The following is a 22,170-nucleotide window of genomic DNA, read 5'->3' as shown; positions in this document are numbered from 1 at the left end:
AGGGAGAGGGAGAAGCAGGCTTCCTGCTGAGCAGGGAGCCCAATGCGGGGCTCGATCCCAGGACCCTGAGATCATGACTTGAACCGAAGGCAAACACTTAACAACTGAGCCACCCAGGTGCCCCATCTCTGCCCACTTTTTAATAGGATTGTTTTTCAGTATTGAGTTATACAAGTTCTTTATACATTTTGGATATTAACCCTTATTGTGTTTGTCATTTGCAGATATCCTCTCCCATTTGGTAGGTTGCCTTTTCTTTTTGTTGGTAGTTTCCTTCACTGTGCAGAAGCTTTTCATTTTGGTGTAGTCCCAATAGTTTATTTTTGCTTCTGTTTCCCTTGCCTGTGGAGACAGATCCATAAATATGCTGCTAAGGCAGATGTCCACGAAATGTCAGTTTTATTCTTATGGACTATGTGTGTGTTTAGGGTGGGATAAAGCAAATGAGTAATCATGTTGATGTCATTGAGAACTGGGATTTTTAGCTCAGGAGGAGGGAAATGCAGAAGTAAGACCCCTAAGCCTAGTTAAAGGGAATGGGTTCTGAACCAAAGCTGGAAGGACCAGGTGAGCTCTATGGCAAAGGCCTTGAAAGAACAAACCGGTTGTAAATGAAACTCCTGGCTCCCAGACTGTGGTCTCTAAACACCATTTCCCATTGGAAGAACCAGGCTCGCTTGTAGAAATGGCAGATTCCAAGTTGAGACAGGATATATAAAGATAACCCTGTGTCACCTTGTCACTCCAGAAAGCAAGGAAGCTGTCAAGGCTATTAGCACTGCTGGAAAAGCCAATCATCTCAACGGGGCCACAGATGGGGTAGGTTGAATATCAATGGTGGGGGATTGAAACATATCAAACAGATTTGAATCTTTGATTTCCTGATGATGTTAAACAGGAACACCTTATTGGCCACCTTTGAAAGGGGCTAACAACCAACTCCTAAAGAGAGCCCAGTACGTACGCTGCCAAAGTGAAGCTTGTCTTCATAGAAGTATTCCAGCAAATAAACGTAGAATGAATGATGGACTTAGAATGTCTCAATTTTTCATAAAAACAGAGACAAGCAGATATGTGTACCTTGTGATAAAATATCACAGCACCACCTAAGGGAAAGTCTTGCCAAGGAAAAAATCAAACCTGAATTTCTATGAGTTTACAGGTGGTGCTAGGTGTTCTGTCAGCAAAATCCAGACTGAGAACATCCACAGGACAAATTATCTGGTTTCCTTATAACACATTGCAAGGGGGGAAATGGAGGGAGAAACTATAATTAAAAGAGATGCAGGGGTTGGGGCGCCTGGGTGGCTCAGATGGTTAAGCATCTGCCTTCGGCTCAGGTCCTGATCCCAGGGTTCTGGGATGGAGCCCCAAGTCTGGCTCCTGGCTCGGCGGGGAGTCTGCTTCTCTCTCTCCCTCTGCCTCTCCCCCTGCTCATGCTCTCTCTTTCTGTATCTCTCTGTCTCAAATGAATAAATAAAATCTTAAAAATAATAATAATAAAATAAAAATAAATTTAAACAAAAAGAGAGATGCAGGGGCACCTGGTGGCTCAGTCGGTTAAGCGTCTGGCTCTTGATTTCGGCTCAGGTCGTGATCTCAGGGTCATGAGATCGAGCCCAGTGTCAGCAGGCTCCGTGCTCAGCCAGGAGTCTGCTTGAGATGCTCTCTTCCCTCTGCCCCTCCCCTTGCTCTCTCTCGCACTCTAAAATAAATAAATAAAGCTTTAAAAAAAAGAGAGAGATGCAAGAGATATATCAAGTGAGTGCAATTTATGGACCTTTTTACTTGGGTCGTAAGTCAAACAAGCAAAGGAGGAAGACAAAGAGAGAGGGGAGGGAACAGTAGAAGAAACGTGGGCGGTGCCTGAATACTTAGTCAAAGAACTGTTGTACTTGCTGTGATTATGGTATCACTAGGATGTATTTTTTAAAAGGTTCCCTATATTGTGGAGACATATTAAAATGTTTAAGGATGGGGGTGCCTGGGTGGCTCAGTCGTTAAGCGTCTGCCTTGGGCTCAGGTCATGATCCCAGGGTCCTGGGATCGAGCCCCGCATCGGGCTCCCTGCTCCACGGGAAGCCTGTTTCTCCCTCTCCCTCTCCCCCTGCTTGTGATCCTGCTCTCACTGTGTCTCTCTGTCAAATAAATAAATAAAATCTTTAAAAAAAAAAGTTTAAGGATGAAAAAGATTTGCTTGGTTTGCTTTGCTATCATCTCAGATGAGGGAGGGGCAGTGGGTGGGGGCAGAGTTGAAACCAGAGTGGCCACGAGTTGGTTTTGATGAAGCTGAGTGAGACTACATGGGGGTTCATTATACTATTTTTCTCATTTTTCTTTATGTTTAAAGTTTATACTATATTTTTTAGAAACCATAATTTTGAGTGAAAAGAGAAGCAGAGTGGTAATTATAGGTCAATACAATTTCCATAAATTTAAAAAGGTAACAATAGAATATATGGGTTATACGTGCGTTCCTAGCAGTAAAAATACAGAAACAGGGTAGGAAGGACACAGGGGACTCCAGGGTGGGGGTGGCCTGGGGAGGTGTGCGGGGTGGGCTGAGACAGGATGTTGGCACTTGTTTATTCTCCATGGGGGGGGTCTTCAGTATCTTTGCTCCTGTCTCCGTGCTCTCCGCACTTCTGAAACGCGCCGTGGGAGCACAAGTGGAGAGAGCAGGGAGGGAAGTCCGAGGAAGGGCAAGAGCCGTCGGGACCCTTGGCTTCACGTGCACATTCGTCTGGCAAAACCCTACTGGAGGGGACAATGCGCGCTCTCCTCTGTGGGCACTGGGCAGCTGAGGGTGGCTAGGGAAGCCCATCTATGCACCCGGGTTGCCGGGCTCCTGCTGGTGGCCGGGCTTGGCTGACCCCACTGAGCCGTTAGGCCACCTGCCTTCTCGGGAGCCTACACAGTTGATTATGCTTCTCTCCATTCTAGTTATGTCTCCATCCGACAATTCTTTAGTTACTTTTAGTTTTTATCAGAGTGATAAAAGTACATTTTAAAAAAATCAAGTTGTACCAAAACACTTTGATGAAAAGCAGTGGCCTCTCCCTGCAGCAAAGCCCAGTTCCGAGGCAGCCATGCTCAGCCCTTTTGGCAGTTTCTCCTGGTCTTGACCTCCATTTCTCAGGATAATATGCTCATTTACCATTTCTTCTCAACATAGATATAATCAGTGTTCATTAAATCAGTAACCAGTTAGAGTGACTATGCAAAACCATTTACTATTGAGTCAAGTTGTAATTATATCTCCTTTCTCTTACAATTTCTTGTAAGAGTTAATATTACCTTGTGTTCATGTTGCTTGTGTTTTCTATATATTTGTAGCTATTTTTTTTTCAAATATTCCATTAGTCATCAAATGCTGATGAATAAATTCTCAAATACTCAAAAACTTCAAATAATCTTTCACCCCCCCCCCACACACACACACCCTTTCTGTGGTCCTCCATCTTCCTGCTCCCATCTGGATGGCCCATGGTTCACTCTTTGGGCCCACGGAACTGATGTCTATGGGGCTCCCTTTGCTGGTCTCCTGTGTTGAAAATAATTTTCCTGGATGACATGTTTTTCTGAGTCTTGGTTTACACCCTCATGTGATGAAGCACATCCCGTGGTGGCTTCCCAAGGACAGGTGCAGGGGAGGTTTTTGTTTGCTTGGGGCTTTTTTCTTTGTTTTGGTGGGTTTTTTGTTTTGTTTTTTTTTTTTTTGGTCTCTGTGCTAAAAATCCTTCTATTCTCCCATCACTCTTTTTTTTAAAGACTTTATTTATGTATTTGTCAGAGAGAGAGAGAGCATAAGCAGGGGGAGCAGAGGCAGAGAGAGAAGCAGCCTCTCCGCTGAGCAGGGAGCCCGATGCAGGACTCAACCCCAAAACCCTGGGATAATGACCTGAGTGGAAGGCAGACACTTAACCGACCGAGCCACGCAGGCATCTCCTCCCATCACTCCTGATAGAAAGTTTGGTATCAGATTCTAGGATGGAAATAGCCTTCCCTCAGGATGTTAAAGGCATTAGTCCTCATCATAAGTTAGGGTAATGTGAGATGCTGTAACAAATAGACCCTAAATGTATAAAGGCCCCAACACCCTCAAAGCATAATCCCTGCCCCTGTTCCCATGTGTGGATGACTCCAGACCAGCCCCACTCACCTGTGGCTCCCCCGTCCATTAGGCTCTGTGACAACCTGGGTCCAGCCAGGGATGGGGGGGAGAGCACATAAGGCACACCTGCTTCATAGAGACCTTGGCCTAAAATTGGAACATCTGTGGTGCTGCATTGGTAAGAGCTCATCAGAGGGCCACACCTCAGTGCCAAGAGTCCTGGGAAATGATGTCCTGTCTGGGCAGGAGTGACAGCTCGAGCCTGTGGCAGCGTGAGCATGGCCAGCCCTCTGCTTCAGCCAACACCTTCTCTAAAGAATCCTGTGACTCCTCTGTGACCAGGGGTATGGGCATGTGGGTGTTTCTTTCCAGAAACTTTTAAGAAGGACCTCCTCTTTACTGCTGATATTCTGACATTTTGTGATGACATGCTTCCATATGAGTCTCTTTGAGTTTATTCTGATGGATTCTTTCATTTTAGAGACTCTGAAAATTCTGTCCCCTTCCACTTTCTAGAAACCCTACTAGTTAGATGTCCCAGACCCAATATTGAGTCTCTAGTTTCCTTTTATTTTCTCTCTATTTCTGGCTCACTTTTGGGATGTTTCTTGGTTTTATCCTCAGCCCCTTAATTCAACTTATTTCAGTTTTAGTTTTCAAGGACTATTATCAGTAATCATTCCTTTTTCCAGAATATCCTTCTTATTGTGTAGATAAAACATCTTCTTTTGTCTCTCCACGGTTGTTACTTAGAGTTTACCTGACATTTTCCTCTGGTCCTTTCAACATCTCTGTCTCTTCAAGGTCCCCTGTTTGGTTTTTTTATTTCTCATTTTCGTGTTGGGAACATCCCTCCAGTGTCTGGAAGACAAAGTACTGGAAATTGACTGGAAGCTCTGCATGCTCTGATTAATCCAGTTTTGTTGGACTCCCCATGTCCGGGCATGTGGTCTTTGGGGCAGTCTGGTCTCCATGGAAATCTGCCTAGAGAAACTGTGACTTTTTAGGCATGGAGCCAGGAGGAGCCCTGACCCCTCCTCCCGCCGCTCCAGCCGCCCCCGCTGTGCCCACAGCCAAAGTCTTCCATGCTCATATCTCCGGAGGCAGAGCAGCCAACGGCAGGCATCCCCGCTTCGTGCAAAGACTCAACAAGGCCCCTGCTCCCAGCCTCACCAGACACTCGTGGTTCCTGGCATCTCTCAGTGCTGAGCGTCCCAGCATTCTTTGAGGTGAACCCTGTCACCTCAGCTGCTCTCTCTGAGCCCCACATCAGTCACTCCAGCTCTGTCTTCCTCACCAGACTTTCCCCCGAGATGGAACATCTGTTAATGATGGTGCCCAAACCAGTCCGTACTATGATGGTTATAAAATGGCAATGTCCCCTTGTCCTAACTCCTTCTACATTTATCAACTGTAAGGAACAGCTTCCTTTCTTCCATATTTAGTGTGTATGACAAACAAGAGGGGGCAGCTAGGAAAACAGTGTATTCAAAAGACCTTGGTCAAAAGTAAGTGCTATAATAAGGCAAATTAGTGTCATATTTTTAATAACCATAATTAGCCTCAAATTTTTACCTACAGCCCAAACTAATTGCTTCTAGAAAGCTCCACACAGTCACCCAACACAGGACTTACTGGCTACCCCCCAAACTGCTCACCACCTCTCTTCCTGTCCTACTGTCACCAGGCATCAAAACTGCAAGCCTCGGGCCATTCTTCACTGCTCCTTTCTCCCTCACCCCACGCCACAGACATGTGTCCCCTGAGGCCTGGCTCCTGCTGACCCCACTCCCACCATCACCAGCATACCTCTGCTCACCACCCCAGAGCCCCGGCCAGCCCAACTCCGGTCTTGTCTTCTTCCACACCCGGTGACAGAGGGCCTCCAGGTCACATATGTAGTTGTGTTATTCCCTTGTCTCTGTTCTTTAGTCTTCCCCTCACGCGCCCATTCCTGAGTGTGCTGTTCAAGCCACCTCGCCATCTAGCCCCTTTGCCCTGTCCTGGCTGTCTGTACAGGGGCTCTGCTGAAACCGCTGCGTGACTCGCTGGGTTTGATCCCCAGAGTGCATGATGCTCACATTATCATTTTAGACAGACTCAGCTGGTATCACCGTCACTTGCAGGTTATCAGCTAATAGGGCCCAGTAGCTAGTGGTCCACAAGCAAGTATCTAGAATATGGGGGGGTTCCTTTTTATTGCACATGGTAATACATATAGCCCTCATGCGTTTACTCCACCACATTTTAAAATATAAATTTTCTTCCCTTGTTTGTACACTTTCTGATAGGAAACTGCAGAGATCATTCCGCACTTAATCAATGTTTCAGGTGCTCATCCTGAATATTGCTGGAGGCTCAGAAATTAGCGTGAGGTGGACAGTTTCGTAATTCACCGTCTTAAAGGCCTCTGGCAGGCAACAGAATAGAAATGTCTGCTGGCACTTACATTTATTTATTTATTTTTAAAAAGATTTTATTTATTTATTTGAGAGAGCGAGAATGAGAGAGAGAGAGAGAGAGCACGAGAGGGGGAAGGTCAGAGGGAGAAGCAGGCTCCCTGCTGAGCAGGGAGCCTGACGTGGGACTCGATCCCGGGACTCCAGGATCATGACCTGAGCTGAAGGCAGTCGCTTAACCAACTGAGCCACCCAGGCACCCTGGCACTTACATTTAATGAATTCTTACTCGGTACCCACTTAATTCTCTACTTGAAAACAACAATGCAAGCAAATTTCCCAGGGCTGCCTGTTTCCCTCCAGGGGTTATTTGGATGCTTTTTTTTTTTTTTAAAGATTTTATTTATTTATTTGACAGAGAGAGACAGAGCGAGAGAGGGAACACAAGCAGGGGGAGTGGGAGAGGGAGAAGCAGGCTTCCCGTGGAGCAGGGAGCCCGATGCGGGGCTCGATCCCAGGACCCTGGGACCATGACCCGAGCCAAAGGCAGACGCTTGACGACTGAGCCACCCAGGGCCCCGGTTATTTGGATTCTGACTCAAGTCCTGAGCCTCCTTCAGGACCCTCTCTCCCAGGCTGCCTTGGAATCTTTAGTGCCACAAGCAATCACCAATACTTGTCCCCGGTGCCATAGCCCAGAAGCAGCCCAATCTGAGTTCATGTTAATTACCTGCTAAAAGTGTGCCTGGGGTCACACTGCCTCTCTGCGCTGCAGGTCCAGGACGCCCAGCCCCTCGTGGATGCCCACGCCCCACGGAGCCTCAGCCACCTCCACCTGAAACTCAAGAAGCTGAAGGTAATCTCTGTTCTACTTCTCAGTTACTGGTGCAGCTACTGAGGAAACGTCAGCTCAGAAACTAGGGAAATGGAAAATGCAGGCTCAGTAAAGGATAAACAGTTCCTGTCATCACCGATGACATGCCGTGTCAGCAGCCGATTAACCTCATCTCGCCAGAATGGAGCTGGTGGGTGGTGGGTACACCTGGAGACTTCTCCAGTCTACCTGCTGTCTCCAAGAAGAGAGGCCGGGGCGGGGCAGGAAAGCACGGTGGCATGTTACTCACTGCAGCTTTAAAGAAATCAATCAGTACCCTTCCTTTAAACAAGACCATTTCTTAAAAAAAATAATAAACAAGACCATTTCTTGACCACCACAGAATATTTATGTCTTGAAGTGCAAACCATCTAGTGAGAATAAGACTCTCATGGTTATGCTGATAGTAATACCCCCAAAGCTAAATGCTGTGTGTTCTCTCTGTGGCTGTTAGTAATGACAGCTGAAGAGGGCAGAACTAATCATTGCCAAGCAAGCCAGCAGATCAATCAGTTCTAAAACCTAAACCGAGAGGATTTTCGTTTCCTCTGGGCTCCAATCTTCTCTTCTTCTCAGCAGCATAAAATACCTCTCTTAAAACATGAAGTGATTTCCTCATTAGCACCACCGCCACAGAGTTTTGGAGGGTGACCTAATTTCACAAAGAATCGTAGCATCCTCACTGTTACTTCCACTCTGAGCATATGAAATTTGGCCCCATCCAAATGTATTCCAATCCATAGACAGACAAGGGAGCCTGCCCATGTCACACAGGCTGCTGAAGTGTGCTCAAGTCAAAGGAAATGTGGGGCTGAAGGGATCCTCTAAATAAATCTGCACAGTAATAGCACGGACGTAGCTGGAGCTTCCAGAGGCTCCTGGTGTGTCTGTCCACAGCTGGAAGAGGAGCGGCTCGCCACCATCGACAGGGACAACCGCCTGCTGCTGGCGAAATTGTCCTGCATCCTGAGGACCAGGGGCCAGACCGACAGCAGAAACAACTGCACACAGAGGAGGTACCGGGGCCCCTGCTCCCTACAGTCAGTACCAAACCTGGCAGGGCCCAGAGTGTTCCACTCCAGGCCTGCACAGAAGAGCTGCGCCGGAGCCAGAACACGGGGTTCCCATCCTCCCTGCAGAGAGCCCTGTGCCTTTTCCTCTGTGGTGCGTGCATCAGAGTATTACCTGGGGCTCAGGCTAATTCCATACCCACAGCAGAGCAAGGGCACCAATGGCAGCTCTGGGGGTCCCTCTGTGCAGTCCCAAGCCTGCTACACCATCTTCCTGTTTAACCCTCACACTCACCCCATGAGGGAGGGGCCGTGGGGAGACTGAGGGAGCAGGCAGCGAAGGAACCTGGCCAAGAGGGCACCTAGGAGGTGGCAGGAAGCGGGTTCCTGCCCCGGGGCCTGTGCTCAGGCGTTGCTCCTGCGTTTCCATGTGCAAAAGCAGCCAAGATTGTTGGTTTTCTGCCGGCACAACACTGGGCCCGATGTTTGTCTGGAAACAGCATCGGTCGGTCGTGTAACTCTGCGTCCAGTGTGGGAGGGTGATTGCTCCTGTTTGTTACAGAAGAGCCCGGTGCCGGGGCAGCTCTCCACCAGCAACACGGTTTTTACCCAGAGGGGCTGTCTGACAGCAGGCCTCCACAGTCTTTAAGATCTGCCTACAAATAGTTAAAGACACTTATGACTCCTAAGAGCCCCTCTTCTCTAAGGCAAACAACCCCTGTCCCCTGCACCCTACGAATCCCCAGAATTTGCTCACTGGTTACATCGCTGTCTTTTCCTTTTAAATGCAAAAGTTCATTAGTGCTTGTGAAGGATGATTTAATGCAGGCAGGTTTTCAGAAGTGTTCATACTTCTAAAACCTTTAGCCTGTGTCTGTCTCCGAGAAGCTCAGAGTGGTTTCCAGGTTTTGCAATAAATTAAAATTTAGTTGACCCTCAAGCACCAGGAAGTGTGTTACATAGGAGGGCTGCATGGGAGGAGGGGATCCGGCACTCCCCCTGGGCTGCCTTTGTGGAAGCAATCTGTCTCTGGGTTTTCCAGCAGTGGTTCACTGGGGGGCTTGGGAGGATGGGGAGCGGGTCTTGGTATCAGGAATGCCTCCATGTCCAGCCCCTGCCATTAAAAACCTGGAGTTATGGGTCAACCTCCATTTTCCTGGGATAGTTTACATTAGACTTGGACTCACTTTCTGCTTCAAAGACAGATACTGAACTTGAGTATAAAAATCACTGTTGAGTGCTACTTACCTTAAAGCTGTAATGAAGTAGCCTAAGCTAATACTTAATTTCCATGCAACTCAATCCAGGACAGGATCCCACAGGGAGATTCTCCCACCTGCTGCCTGGATTCTCTTTGAAAAACGCAAGTCCCATCCAGCCTGGAGGTAAATCCAAACCATCAAGTGGCTTCCCCATCAGGACCTGCCTGATATGTCATACACAGGAAACGAGGGAAGAAGGAGGGAAAAGAGGAAGCAGAAGTGACCCCGGGGAGGTGCCAGCCAGTCAGAAGCCACAGGAAGTGCCTGAGCTTGAACAAGGGAGCCAGACAGCAGGACTTCAGGAAGCATAAAAGGAACGCGAGGGGCCAAAGGGGGCCTGTGAAGCCGCCCAGCTCCTCCCACACCAGGAAATTATCTCCACAGTCACATACCACCTCCTTGTCCTGCTTGGATTTTAAAGCAGTCAAAGACCCCCTTGTGCCCTTCCTACGTATTTCTCTTTATTCAACTCTGGGCCATGTGCTGAGAGCTGAGTGTGGTCGCTTTGCATGTTCAAACTCAGGATGAATGCAGCTTCACTGCTGTGTTGAAGTAGAGAGCACCAAGCTAAATCACAAGGTAATGGTAGAAATGGTGTGTCTCTTTGTGATTAGTCTAATGGAGCCCCAGCAGGAATGAAAGTCAATGATTTTTATCAAGAGTGCATCAGTTTGGGTGCCTGGGTGGCTCAGTCAGTTAAGTGTCTGCCTTCTGCTCAGGTCATGATCCCAGGGACCTGGGATCGAGTCCCACATCAGGCTCCCTGCTCAGCAGGGAGTCTGCATCTCTCTCTCTGCCCCTCACCCTGCTCTTGTGCTCTCTCTCTCTCAAATAAATAAATACATAAAAAAAAAAAGAATGCATCAGTTTGAGCCTGATAGCCGGCCATTTCATTTCTCTGTCCTTTATTTAATAAAAGATACTTGTCAAGTTAACACATGGTGTGGGAGGGAAGCAGCCCAGAACATTGCAAACTAGTTGGTTCAATTAGTATAGATGTACTAGCTACCTAATTACTCAACAGCAAAAGTCAACACTTTTGTGTTGTGTGTAGAAAAACTATATGACCAACAATCGGGTTTTCACTCTTCATTTTATTTTTTAATGGCTTTATTGAGATTATAATTGGCATATGGTAAACTATATATTTACAGTGTTCCATTTGATAAGTTTGACATGCTTTACACCTGTGAGAATACCACCACAATCAAGATAATAACTACATCCATCCCTCCCCAAGGTCTCCTGTTCCCATCAATAATTACCCCACCCCTCCTCTTTCCCATCCACATGCATCCACAACCTGCTTTTTCTCTCTATGGATAAGCTTGCATTTTCTGAGTTTTGTGTGAGTAGCTCCATGCAGTGTCTGCATTTTCCTGCCTTTTGCCCCACATAATATCATGGCTGAGTGAGTCAACAGACCATTCCTTTTTGTGGCTGAGTAGTACTCGTTGTACAGAGCTATAACGGTTTGTTTATCCATTCACCTATTGGTGAACATTTGGATTATTTCTACTCTTTAACTATTACAAATAAAGCTGCTATGAGTATTCATGTTTTAAAAAAATCAAAAACCAATATCTCTGCCCAAGACTGAAAACTCAATGATAAATGAAGAATCTCAAATATGAGTCACACAGAGAAGGTCTTCCAAGCATGACAGCATAAGGATGTCCCTGGACCCACTCCCCAGCAAAACTGATAAAAAGTATTTTTAAAACAACCATTTAAAGTTTATGGAAATGGTCCTAAGGGCATACACCAGATAAAGAAACATTTATCCAAGAAAAGCTGCTAAAATGTGGCAAGAACAGATAGGTTCCATAGTACCTGAACTGGGACCCACTCCTTCCCCAACTCCCTCCCAGCTCAGCAAAGCAGACTCTGTTCCAGATTGCCACAGCCAAGAACACGGGGCTCCTTCTCTCTCTTACTCCCAGCTGGAGAGCTTTCTTCCTGGAAAAGGCAGGACTTCATCATTTATCATCCTGTCCCCAGCTGCCCATTACTGAGACCAAGTCTCAGATGAGTATGGCCCAGAGGTGGGGGCTCCTTTCTGCCCAGCTCCTACTCGAGAACGGAGGCTCTGTCTCAAGTGTGGTGTTGCTGAGAATACTGGGGCCTGATCCCCTTGGCCTTGTTCATTTAGTATAGTGATTTGAGGCCATGAAGGTCTATGTGTCCTCCCCTACTACAGTGGAAGAGCATGTGGTATCACACAGAGAGAAGCTTGGCATTATCCCCACTCTGAGCTCCAGAGCGCTGAGATTTTGCCCAGGGGATAAGCATACCATAAAACAAATGGCTCCTGATGTCCCCTCAAAGTAACTGACTTCATTTGCCGCAGAGTGTGGGCAAGTTCCAAACTTCATTGGACATGAAATAAAAGACATCCACATTGGGGAGGAAAAAAAGCTGTCTCTATTCACAGATGATACGATCTCGCATACAGAAAATCCTAAGGAAACCACTAAAAAAAAGTATTAGAACTAATAGACAAGTTCAACAAGGCAGCAAGATACAAGATTAACAAACAAAAGTCCATTATATTTTTATATAATTGCAATTAACAATCTGAAAATGAAAGTAAGAAAATTATTCCACTCACAGAAGTATCAAAAAGAACAAAATACTTGGGAATAATTTAATAAAGGAAGTGCAAAACTTATATTTTGAAAACTACAAAACATTGTTGAAAGAAATTAAAGAATATCTAAATAAATGGGAAAAAAATCCCATGTTCATAAACCAGAAGACTTCATATTGTTAAGATGATCTCAGATTCAGTGCAATCCCTACCAGAATCCCAGCTGACTTCTTTGTAGAAATTGACAAGCGGATATGAAAATTTTTTGGAACTGCAAGGGACATCAAATTGTCGAAACAATTCTAAAAAGAAGAACAAAGTAGGACTCATGTGTCCTGATTCCAAAACTTTCTGTAAAGCAATGGTGATCAAGACAATGTGGTACCACCATAAGGGCAAGTATAGATCAATGGAATAGAATTGAGAGTCCAGAAATAAACCCATGTGTCTATACCAATTTATTTCCAGTAAAGGTGCCAGGACCATTCAATAGGGAAAGAATAGTCTTTTCAACGAATGGTGCTAGGACAACTCTATATTCATATGCAAAAGAATAAATTTGGACTCTTCACACCATATACAAGAATTAACTCAAAATGGATAAGACCAAATATAAAAGCTGAGACTATAAAAATTCACATAAGAAAACACAGAGGTGAATCTTCTTGACCTCATATTTGGCAATGGTAGTAGACATGACACCAAAAGCATGAACAAAAAAGAGAAAATAGTAACTTGGATAAGTTAGGCTTAGTCAAAATTAAGAACTTTTTTTCTTTATTTAGAACTTTTGTGCTTCAAAGAACAGTATCAAGAGGGTGAAAAGACAGCCCACAGAATGGGAGAAACTATGTGCAAGTCATATATCTGATAAGGGACTTGCATAAAGAATATATGAAAAATTCTTATAGTCAAATGATAAAAAGAAAAATGACCCAAATAAAAGATAGGCAAAGGACCTGAATAAATATTTCTCCAAGGAAGATCCATAAAAAGCCAATAAGCACATGAAAAAAAATGCTCAACATCATTAGTCATCATAAAAAAGCAAGTCATATCCACAATGTGATACCACGTTATTCCCACAAGAATAAAAGGCAGATAATAACAAATGTTGGTGAGGATATGGAAAAATTGGAGCCCTCATCCACTGCTGGTGGGAATGTAAAATGGTGCAGCCACTGTGGAAAACAGTCTGACAGTTGTTCAAATATTTAAACATAGAGTTACCATATGATTCAGTAATTCTACTCCTGGATACATACACAAAAGAAATGAAAACATGTCCACAAGTAAGACTTGTATATGAATATTCACAGCAGTATTATTCATAATAGCCAAAAAGGTAGAAACAATCCACATGTTCATCAACTGAAAAATGAATAAACAAAATTTGGTATACCCATAACATGGAATATTATTCAGCCATTACAAGGAGTGAAGTACTGGGGCACCTGGGTGGTTCAGTCGGCTAAGTGTCTGTCTTCAGCTCAGGTCATGATCCCAGGGTCCTGGGATCGAGCCCCACATCAGGCTCCCTGCTCAGCTAGGAGTCTGCTTCTCCCTCTCCCTCAGCCCCTCCCCTCCACTTGTGCTCTCTCTCTCTCTCTCAAATAAATAAAATCTTTTACAAAATAAATAATAAAATAAAATAAAAGTAGTGAAGTACTGAAAATACTACAACATGGATGAACCTTGAAAACATTATGCTAAGAGAAAGAAGCCAGTTCCACTTATATGAAATGTCCAGGATAGGTAATTTCACAGAAATAGAAAGTAGATTAGTGGTCGCTTAGGGTTGGGGGCATGGAGGGATAGTGAGTTGATAGTCAAAGGGTACAAGGTTTCTGGGGTTCCTGAGTGGCTCAGTTGGTTAAGCAACCGACTCGATTTCAGCTCAGGTCATGATCTCAGGGTCGTGGATTCAAGCCCCATGTCAGGCTTTGCTCAGCCGGGAATCTGCTTGAGATTCTCTCTCTCCCTCACCCTCTACCCCTACCCTGGGCTCTCTCTGTCTCTGTAAAAATAAATAAATAAATCTTTTTTTAAGAAAAGTGTACAAGGTTTCTTTTTGAGGGTGATGAAAATGTTCTCATTGACTGTGCTGGTCGTTGCACATATCCAAGATACTTATATGAGATCAAGAAGGAGTTTTCATCTTAAAAGAACGGACCTTACAATGCTAAATAAAGTTCATTGCTAAGAAGATGGTAGAGTAGGAAGCACCAGGAATCTATCTCTCCACCTGGACAATTGCACAAGCAAAAGCTGTATGAAGTAACTACTTTGGAACTCTGGAGTCTATTGAAAGCTATAACTCCCAGGAGGAAGGCTTGGATGTAAAGTTGTGGTTAATTTCAGTCAATATCAGCTCTTAGCAAAGTAGCAGCTACCTATTGCCCACCTGCAGACTTATAGGTACATGTGTTCCTAGAGCAGTTTGTGAGAGCCAGAGTAGGCAACAAAGGACTCTTACCTCCAAATATGAGGTCTATGCTGTGATCACGGATTACTGCTTCTGATCACAAATGTGCAGATGAAGAGGTGTTGCACCTCCCCTCATTGTTGCAAGACCATCCTCCTCCTGCTGAAGTGACTTCCAGGGAATTTAAAGGACCAGGATCCTTTCTCTATCCACTCCTTCTCATTTCCACCCTGCCCCCCCCCCTTTTTTTCCTTTTGGGAGTCAGACATTAAAGAATGCCCAGAAAAAGGCTCAGAAAAGAAATAAGACATTAAGTTTACATCTCAGGCTGATCCTCAGCACAGAGATAGCCTATGACACTAAACACACAAAAATAAATAAATTAGTTAATTATAATTTTAAAAATCAGCTAGCCCTGAGGAAGGGGGAGAATCTTATTTCCAGAGCTACCACACTACTGATTCAAATGTCCAGTTTTCAACCAAGACATACAAAGAAACAGGAAAGTAATGCCCATTTAAAGAGGGAAAAATCCATTAACAGAAACTGTCCCTGAAAATGACCTGATGTCAAATATACAAGACAAAGACTTTAAAACAATGGTTTTAGATGCTCAAATAACTGAAGGAAGATGTAGAGAAAGTCAAGAAAATTATGTATGAACAAAACGGAAATATCAACAAGGAGATATAAAACCTAAAGAAACCAGAACAAACTCTGAAGCTGAAAAAGTACATAACTGAAATGCAAAATTTACTGGAGGGATTCAAAGGAAGATTTAAGCAGGCAACAGAAAGAATTACCGGACTTGAAGATAAGCAATGGAAATTATCCAGGCTGAGGAAAAGAAATAAAAAAGAATGAAGAAAAGCAGGCAGAACCTAAAGGACCAGTGGGACAGCATTAGGTGGATCAACATATGTATTGTAGGAGTTCCAGAAGGAGAAGAGAGAGAGAAAGGGGCAGAGAGAATATTTGAAGAAATAATGGCTAAGAACTGCCCAAATTCCATCCAAGATGTTCAATGAACTTCAAGTAAGATGAACTCAAAGAGACCCATGCCAAGACACATTATAATCATACTTTAGAAAGACAAGACAGAGAGAATCTTAAAAGCATCAAGAAAGAAGCAAATCATTACATACAAGGATCATCAGTAAGAGAATTAGCCAATTTCTCACCAGAACATTTGGAGACCAGAAGGTGGTGGTCTGATATATTCTGAGAGCTAAAAGAAAAAAAATGTCAATCAAGAATCCTTTATCCAGCCAATCTGTCCTTCAAAAGTGAGGGAGAAATCAAGACATTCCCAGATATATGAAGGCTGAGGGAGTTCATTACCACTAGACCTGACCCACAGGAAATGCTCAAGGGAGTCCTTTGGGGTGAAATTACTAGTTGCGATACAGTAAATCAAAGCCATATGGAGAAGTAAAGATCTCAATAACGGTAAATACATGGGCAAATATCAAAACTAGTATTATTGGAACTTTGGAACTCCAAATCTTATTTTATACATAATTTAAGAGATTAATTTACTTAAAAGATTTGTTATTTTATGTTTGGGGGCACATGATGTATGAAATATAATTTTATGACATCAATAACTAAAAAGGATGGGAACACGGCTGTAAAGGAACAGTTTTTATATGACGTTAATCTGGTATAAATTCAATTTAGAGTGCTATAACTTTAGGATATTAAATGCAATCCTAGTGATAACCACAAATAAAACAGAATATATGCAAAAAGAAACAAGAAAAGAATTTAAATGTTTTACTACCAAAAAATCAACTAAGCACAAAAGAAGATAGTAATGCAAGAAAGGAATAACATAAAGCTATAAGGCATGTGGAAAACAAATAGCAAAATAGCAGAAGTTCCTCCTTATCAGTAATTACTTTAAATATAAATGGATAAACTCTCCAGTCAGACGACAGAGATTGGCATAATCCATAAAAAACACATTATCAAACTATATACTGTTTCTAAGAGACTCACTTCAGATCCAAACAGATTGAAAGTCAAAGGATGAAAAAAAATATCTTATGCAAATAGTAACCAAAAGAGAACAGAAGTGGTTATTCTAATACCAAACAAAATATACTTTAGATGCAAAAAAGTTTACAAGTGACAAGAAGGATATATATTTAAAAAGGTTTAATACATCAAGAAGATAAAAAATTATAAACATTTGTGCACCTAAGTACAGACCACTAAAATATATGAAGCAAAATCTGACAGAATTTGGTGGGGAAATAGACAGTTCTACAATAGTAATTGGAGACTTCAATAACCATTTACAACAATGGACAGAACAAACAGACAGAATAAACAGAGGACTTAACACAACAAACCAACTAGATCTTAAAGACATACACAGAACACCCTACCCAACAACAACAGTATATACATTCTTCTCAAGTGTATGTGTAGCATTTTCCAGAATAGATCATATTTTAGGCCACAAAGTAAATATCCGTAGATTTAAAGAGATAGCTATCATACAAAGTATCTTCTCTGACCACTACAGGATGAAATTAGAAATCAATAACAGAATGGAAAACTGTAAAATTCACAAAATTCTGGAAATTAAACAACACACTCTTAAACAACCAATAGATAAAAGAAGAAAACATAAGGGAAATTACAAAATACTTAAGAGACAAATGAAAATGAACGTACAACATACCAAAACTTATGGTATATGCAAGTAATTGGTGCTAAGGAGGGAATTTATAGCTACAAACACATTTTTAAAAAAAGAAAGATCTCAGGGCGCCTGGGTGGCTCAGATGTTTAAGCATCTGCCTTCGGCTCAGGTCATGATCCCAGGGTCCTGGGATCGAGTTCCGCATCGGGCTCCTGGCTCAGCGGGAAGCCTGCTTCTCCCTCTCCTTCTACTGCTCCCCCTGCTTGTGCTCTCTCGCTCTCTCTGTCAAATAAATAAATAAAATCTTTTTAAAAAATAAAATAAAAAAAGAAAGACCTCAAATCAACAACTTAATTTTACTACTTGAGGAACCAGGAAACGAACAAACTGAATTCAAAGCCAGCAGAAGGAAGGAAATAATAAAGCATGGAGCAGAGAAAAATGAAATAGAGAGTAGAAAAAAAATAGAGACAAGCAATGAAACTAAAAGTTGGTTTCTTCAAAAAGATAAAAAATAATAAACCTTGAGGTAGATGCACTAAGGAAAAAAGAGAAAAGACTCAAATTACTAAAATAAGAAATGGGGGCACCTGGCTAGTTCAGCAGGTTAAGTGCCTGACTTTGGCTCAGGTCATGATTTCAGGGTCCTGGGGTCGAGCCTATGTGGGGATCTGCACTCATCTTAGAGTCTGCTTGTTCCTCTGACCCTCCCCCACTTGTGTGTGTGTGTGTGTGTGTGTGCGCGCGTGCTTGCTCTCTCTTTCATTTTTTTAAAGATTTTATTTATTTATTTGACAGAGAGAGAGAACGCGAGAGAGGGAACACAAGCAGGGGGAGTGGGAGAGGGAGAAGCAGGCTCCTGGCTGAGCAGGGAGCCTGATGCGAGGCTCGATCCCAGGACCCTGGGATCATGAACTGAACCAAAGGCAGATGCTTAACAACTGAGCCACCCAGGCACACCCCACTCTCTCCCTTTCAAATAAATAAATAAAATATTTTAAAAAAGGGATTACGGGAGAATACTATGAAAAATTATATGCCAACAAATTGGATGCATAGATGAAATGGACAAATTTATAGAACCATAAAACCTACCAATTCTAAGTCATGAAAACAGAAAATCTGAATAGACATAATTAGTAAGGAGATTGAATCAATAATCAAAAATCCCCCAACAAAAAAGCCCTGGACCCAATGGCTTCAGTGGTGAATTCTACCAAATATTTAAAGAAAAACTAATACCAATGCTTGTCAAACTTTTCAAAAAAACTGGAGAAGAGGAAACACTTCCTAACTCGTTGTGAGGGCAGCATTCCTGATACCTAAGTGAGACAAAGACTCCACAAGAAGAGACTGCATACCAATATCCCTTATGAACATTGATGCAAATATCCTCAACAAAATGCCAGTAAACCAATTAGCAGCATATTAAAAGGATCATACACCATGACCAGTGAGATTTATTCCTAGAATATAAGCATGGTTCAACATATGAAAATCAATTGATATAATACACCACATTAACAGAATGAAGGGGAAAAAAGATATGATTATCTCAATTGATGCAGAAAGAGCATTTGACAAAATTCAACATCTTTTCATGATAAAAACACTCAACAAACAAAGACTAGAAGGAAACATACCTCCACATAATAAAAGCAATGTAAGAAAACCTGCAATGGACATCATGAGGGTGAAAGACTGAGCTTTTCCTCTAAGATCAGAACAATGTTACTTTCAACACTTCTATTCAACATAGTATTGGGAATTCTAGTCAGAACAATTAGTCAAAGGAAATAAGAGGCATCCAAATTGGAAAGGAAGAAGTAAAATGATCTTGGTCACAGATGATATGATTTTATATGTAGAAAATCTTTTTTTTTTAAGATTTTATTTATTTATTTATTAGAGAGCAAGAGAGAGAGAAACAACATGAGAGGGGAGAGGGTCAGAGGGAGAAGCAGGCTCCCCGCTGAGCCAGGAGCCCGATGCGGGACTCGATCCCAGGACTCCGGGATCATGACCTGAGCAGAAGGCAGTCGCTTAACCAACTGAGCCACCCAGGTGCCCCATTATATGTAGAAAACTTTGATGATTACACACACACACACACAAACTGTTAGAACTGATAAATGAATTCAGCAAAGTAGCAGGACACACTGTCAATACAAAAAAAATCAATTGCATTTCTTTTTTTTTTTAAGATTTTATTTATTTCTTCGAAAGAGAGAGACATAGCGAGAGAGGGAACACAGGCAGGGGGAGCAGGAGAGGGAGAAGCAGGCTTCCCACGAAGCAGGGAGCCCTATGCAGGGCTCAATTATGACCCGAGCCGAAGGCAGACGCCTAACGACTGAGCCACTCAGGTGCCCCTTAACTGCATTTCTATACATGAGCATTGAACACTCTGAAAAGGAAACTACAAAAATAATTGCATTTGTAATAGCCTCAAAAGGAATAGGATACTTAGGAACTAACTTAACCAAGAAGGTGAGAGGCTTGTACAATAAAAACTATAAAACATTGCTGAAAGAGATTAAAGAAGACACAAATAAATGGAAACACACACCATGTTCACAGATTGGAAGACTTAATATTGTTAAAATGTCAATACTACTCAAAGCGATCTACAGATTCAGTATATGACTATCAAAACCCCAATGACATTTTTGCAGAAATAGAAAAACCCATCCTAAAATTATATGGAATTTCAAGGGACCCCAAACAGCCAAAACAAAATCTTGAAAAAGAAGAACAAACCAGAGGACTCACACTCACTGATTTCATAACTTACTACAGAGTTACAGCAATCAAAACATCATGGTACTGGCATAAAGACAGACATATGGACTAATGTAATAGAATAGAACATCCAGAAATAAACCTTTGCATATATGGCCAAATGATTTTTGACAAGGGTGCCAAGACCATTCAATGGAGAAAGGACAGTTTTTTCAACAAACAGTCCTGGGAAAACTGGATGTCCAAATGCAAAAAAAAAATGAAGTTGGACTCTTACCTAAACTGTGAACAAAAATTAAATCAAAATGGATCAAAGAACTAAATGCACAATGTAAAACAATAAAACTCTTAGTAGAAAACAGGAAAAAGCTTCCTATAATTGGACTTGGCAGTGATTTCTTGGATATGGCACCAAAGACACAAGCAACAAAAGAAAAACTAAACAAACTGGACTTCATGAAAACTAAAAAATTTTGTACATCAAGACACTATCCACAGAGTAAAAAGGGAGCTCACAAACATTCGGAAAATATTTGTAAATCATAGATCTGACAAATGATTAATATCCAGAATATATAGAGAGCTTCTAACCCTCCACATAGCTCCCTGGACTAGACCCTCTCAGGTCCACTCTGTGCCAAATCCTCCAGCCTGTGGCTCCGTGACCTGGTTCTGGCAGGGAGTGATCCCTCTGGGGACTCTCTTCAGTATGTGCCTACTTTTCTGTGTAGTGGCCTAGAGAACCCCTTCCTTCAGGCTGTAGGAAACCTCAAGGAGCAAGTTTCCCTGCTGTATTCAAAATGAATGAGCAAGTCCACAACTCACTGATGACCCTATCCCTCAGTGAATTTAAATAAGACTCCTTTGTATTTTTAATATACAAGGAGCTTTTAAAAACCTTAGAGGTAGAATTTGGATAAATGAAAATTCAGGAAGGAAGGAAGACACATGAAGCCAGCTGCCAGTTACTCATGCAAACAGAGTAGATGAAAGGTGAAGCTGATCCACAAATACTGAGTAATCCAGAAACACGTCTTCGTGATGCTATGATAGGCCACTGTGAGACCAGAGCCCACTCATCAGAAGCCCAGACTCAGACCCTCACCATGCACTCCACCCTTCTTGTCTACACCTGGGAAACCCACATGATCCTGTCAAACCTCGAGTAGCCACAGGTCATCTGTACATGTACCTTTTAACGTAGAAAGAAAAGCAGAGGCTTCGTGGATGACATCGAACTGACGCAGCCGTCCAAGCAGTGGTCTCCTAAAAGAAGACCAGGTACAAAGTGAACAGGTCTGCATTGTCAATGAAAACATCGTCTCACAACACGCCCTCCCAGAGTGTCTCAGGGCCCTTCCTGGTATGTGGGTAGGAATCCGGAATGTTCTTCCAGGCCTCGTATCTCTTCAGCCTTCTGTCTTAGTGCACATGGCATGTCCTGAGGAAGGCTTGACAACCACTCTAAATGATGTCCCCCTTGACACTAGCTCTGACAATGATCTTTTCCCTTATCAGATGCACCACAGTGTGTGATTTGCAGTTATGTATTTGTGAGTTTACCTGTTTACTCCCGTCTTCCCGAAAACCACAAGCCTCACGACCACAGGGACTGTCTGTGCTGTTCATCAGAGCAGACCACATGCCCAGCACAGTGCCTGGCACTCAGCAGGTATTGAGTAAATGTTTGTTGAGCAGCCAATCGAAAGAACTCACCTGTGACTTCCCAGTTGCCAAATTCATTTGCTTTCTTTTGAAGTTTTGAGTATAATTTTCATGTGTTCCTAATTAGAAAGTAATATACATTTACACCAGAGAATATAAAGGGAAAAATAAAATTATGTATAATTGCATCACCCAGAGATAATTTTTGTATATTTGTCTGCATTTTCTCAGTTTTATTTTTATGCATATAGAAATGTATTGGCTATAATTAGAACTGTTCCTCATGGGGCGCCTGGGTGGCTCAGTCGTTGAGCGTCTGCCTTCGGCTGAGGTCATGATCCAGGGTCCTGGGATCGAGCCCCGCATGGGGCTCCCTGCTGGGCGGGAAGCCTGCTTCTCCCTCTCCCCCTGCTTCTCCCTCTCCCTCTCCCCCTGC

At 43.0% G+C, this 22,170-nt stretch overlaps 1 protein-coding gene across 1 annotated transcript in view; it reads left to right on the top strand.

The window, feature by feature from the left end:
* The window catches only part of CFAP97D2 (CFAP97 domain containing 2), a 36,818-nt gene that overhangs the window by 4,776 nt on the left and 9,872 nt on the right, over positions 1-22,170 (top strand). The window contains exons 2-3 of the mRNA XM_035003775.1: positions 7,289-7,369; positions 8,285-8,403. Coding sequence (XP_034859666.1) covers positions 7,289-7,369; positions 8,285-8,403 — 200 coding nt within the window. The remainder of the gene's footprint in view (positions 1-7,288; positions 7,370-8,284; positions 8,404-22,170) is intronic.

Source organism: Mirounga leonina, unplaced genomic scaffold, assembly GCF_011800145.1.
Source record: "Mirounga leonina isolate KUSES-001 unplaced genomic scaffold, KU_Mleo_1.0 Mir_127, whole genome shotgun sequence".
Taxonomy (NCBI): Eukaryota; Metazoa; Chordata; class Mammalia; order Carnivora; family Phocidae; genus Mirounga; species Mirounga leonina.
Note: the sequence above shows the minus strand (reverse complement) of the source record. Positions and strands in the feature narration are given on the sequence as shown.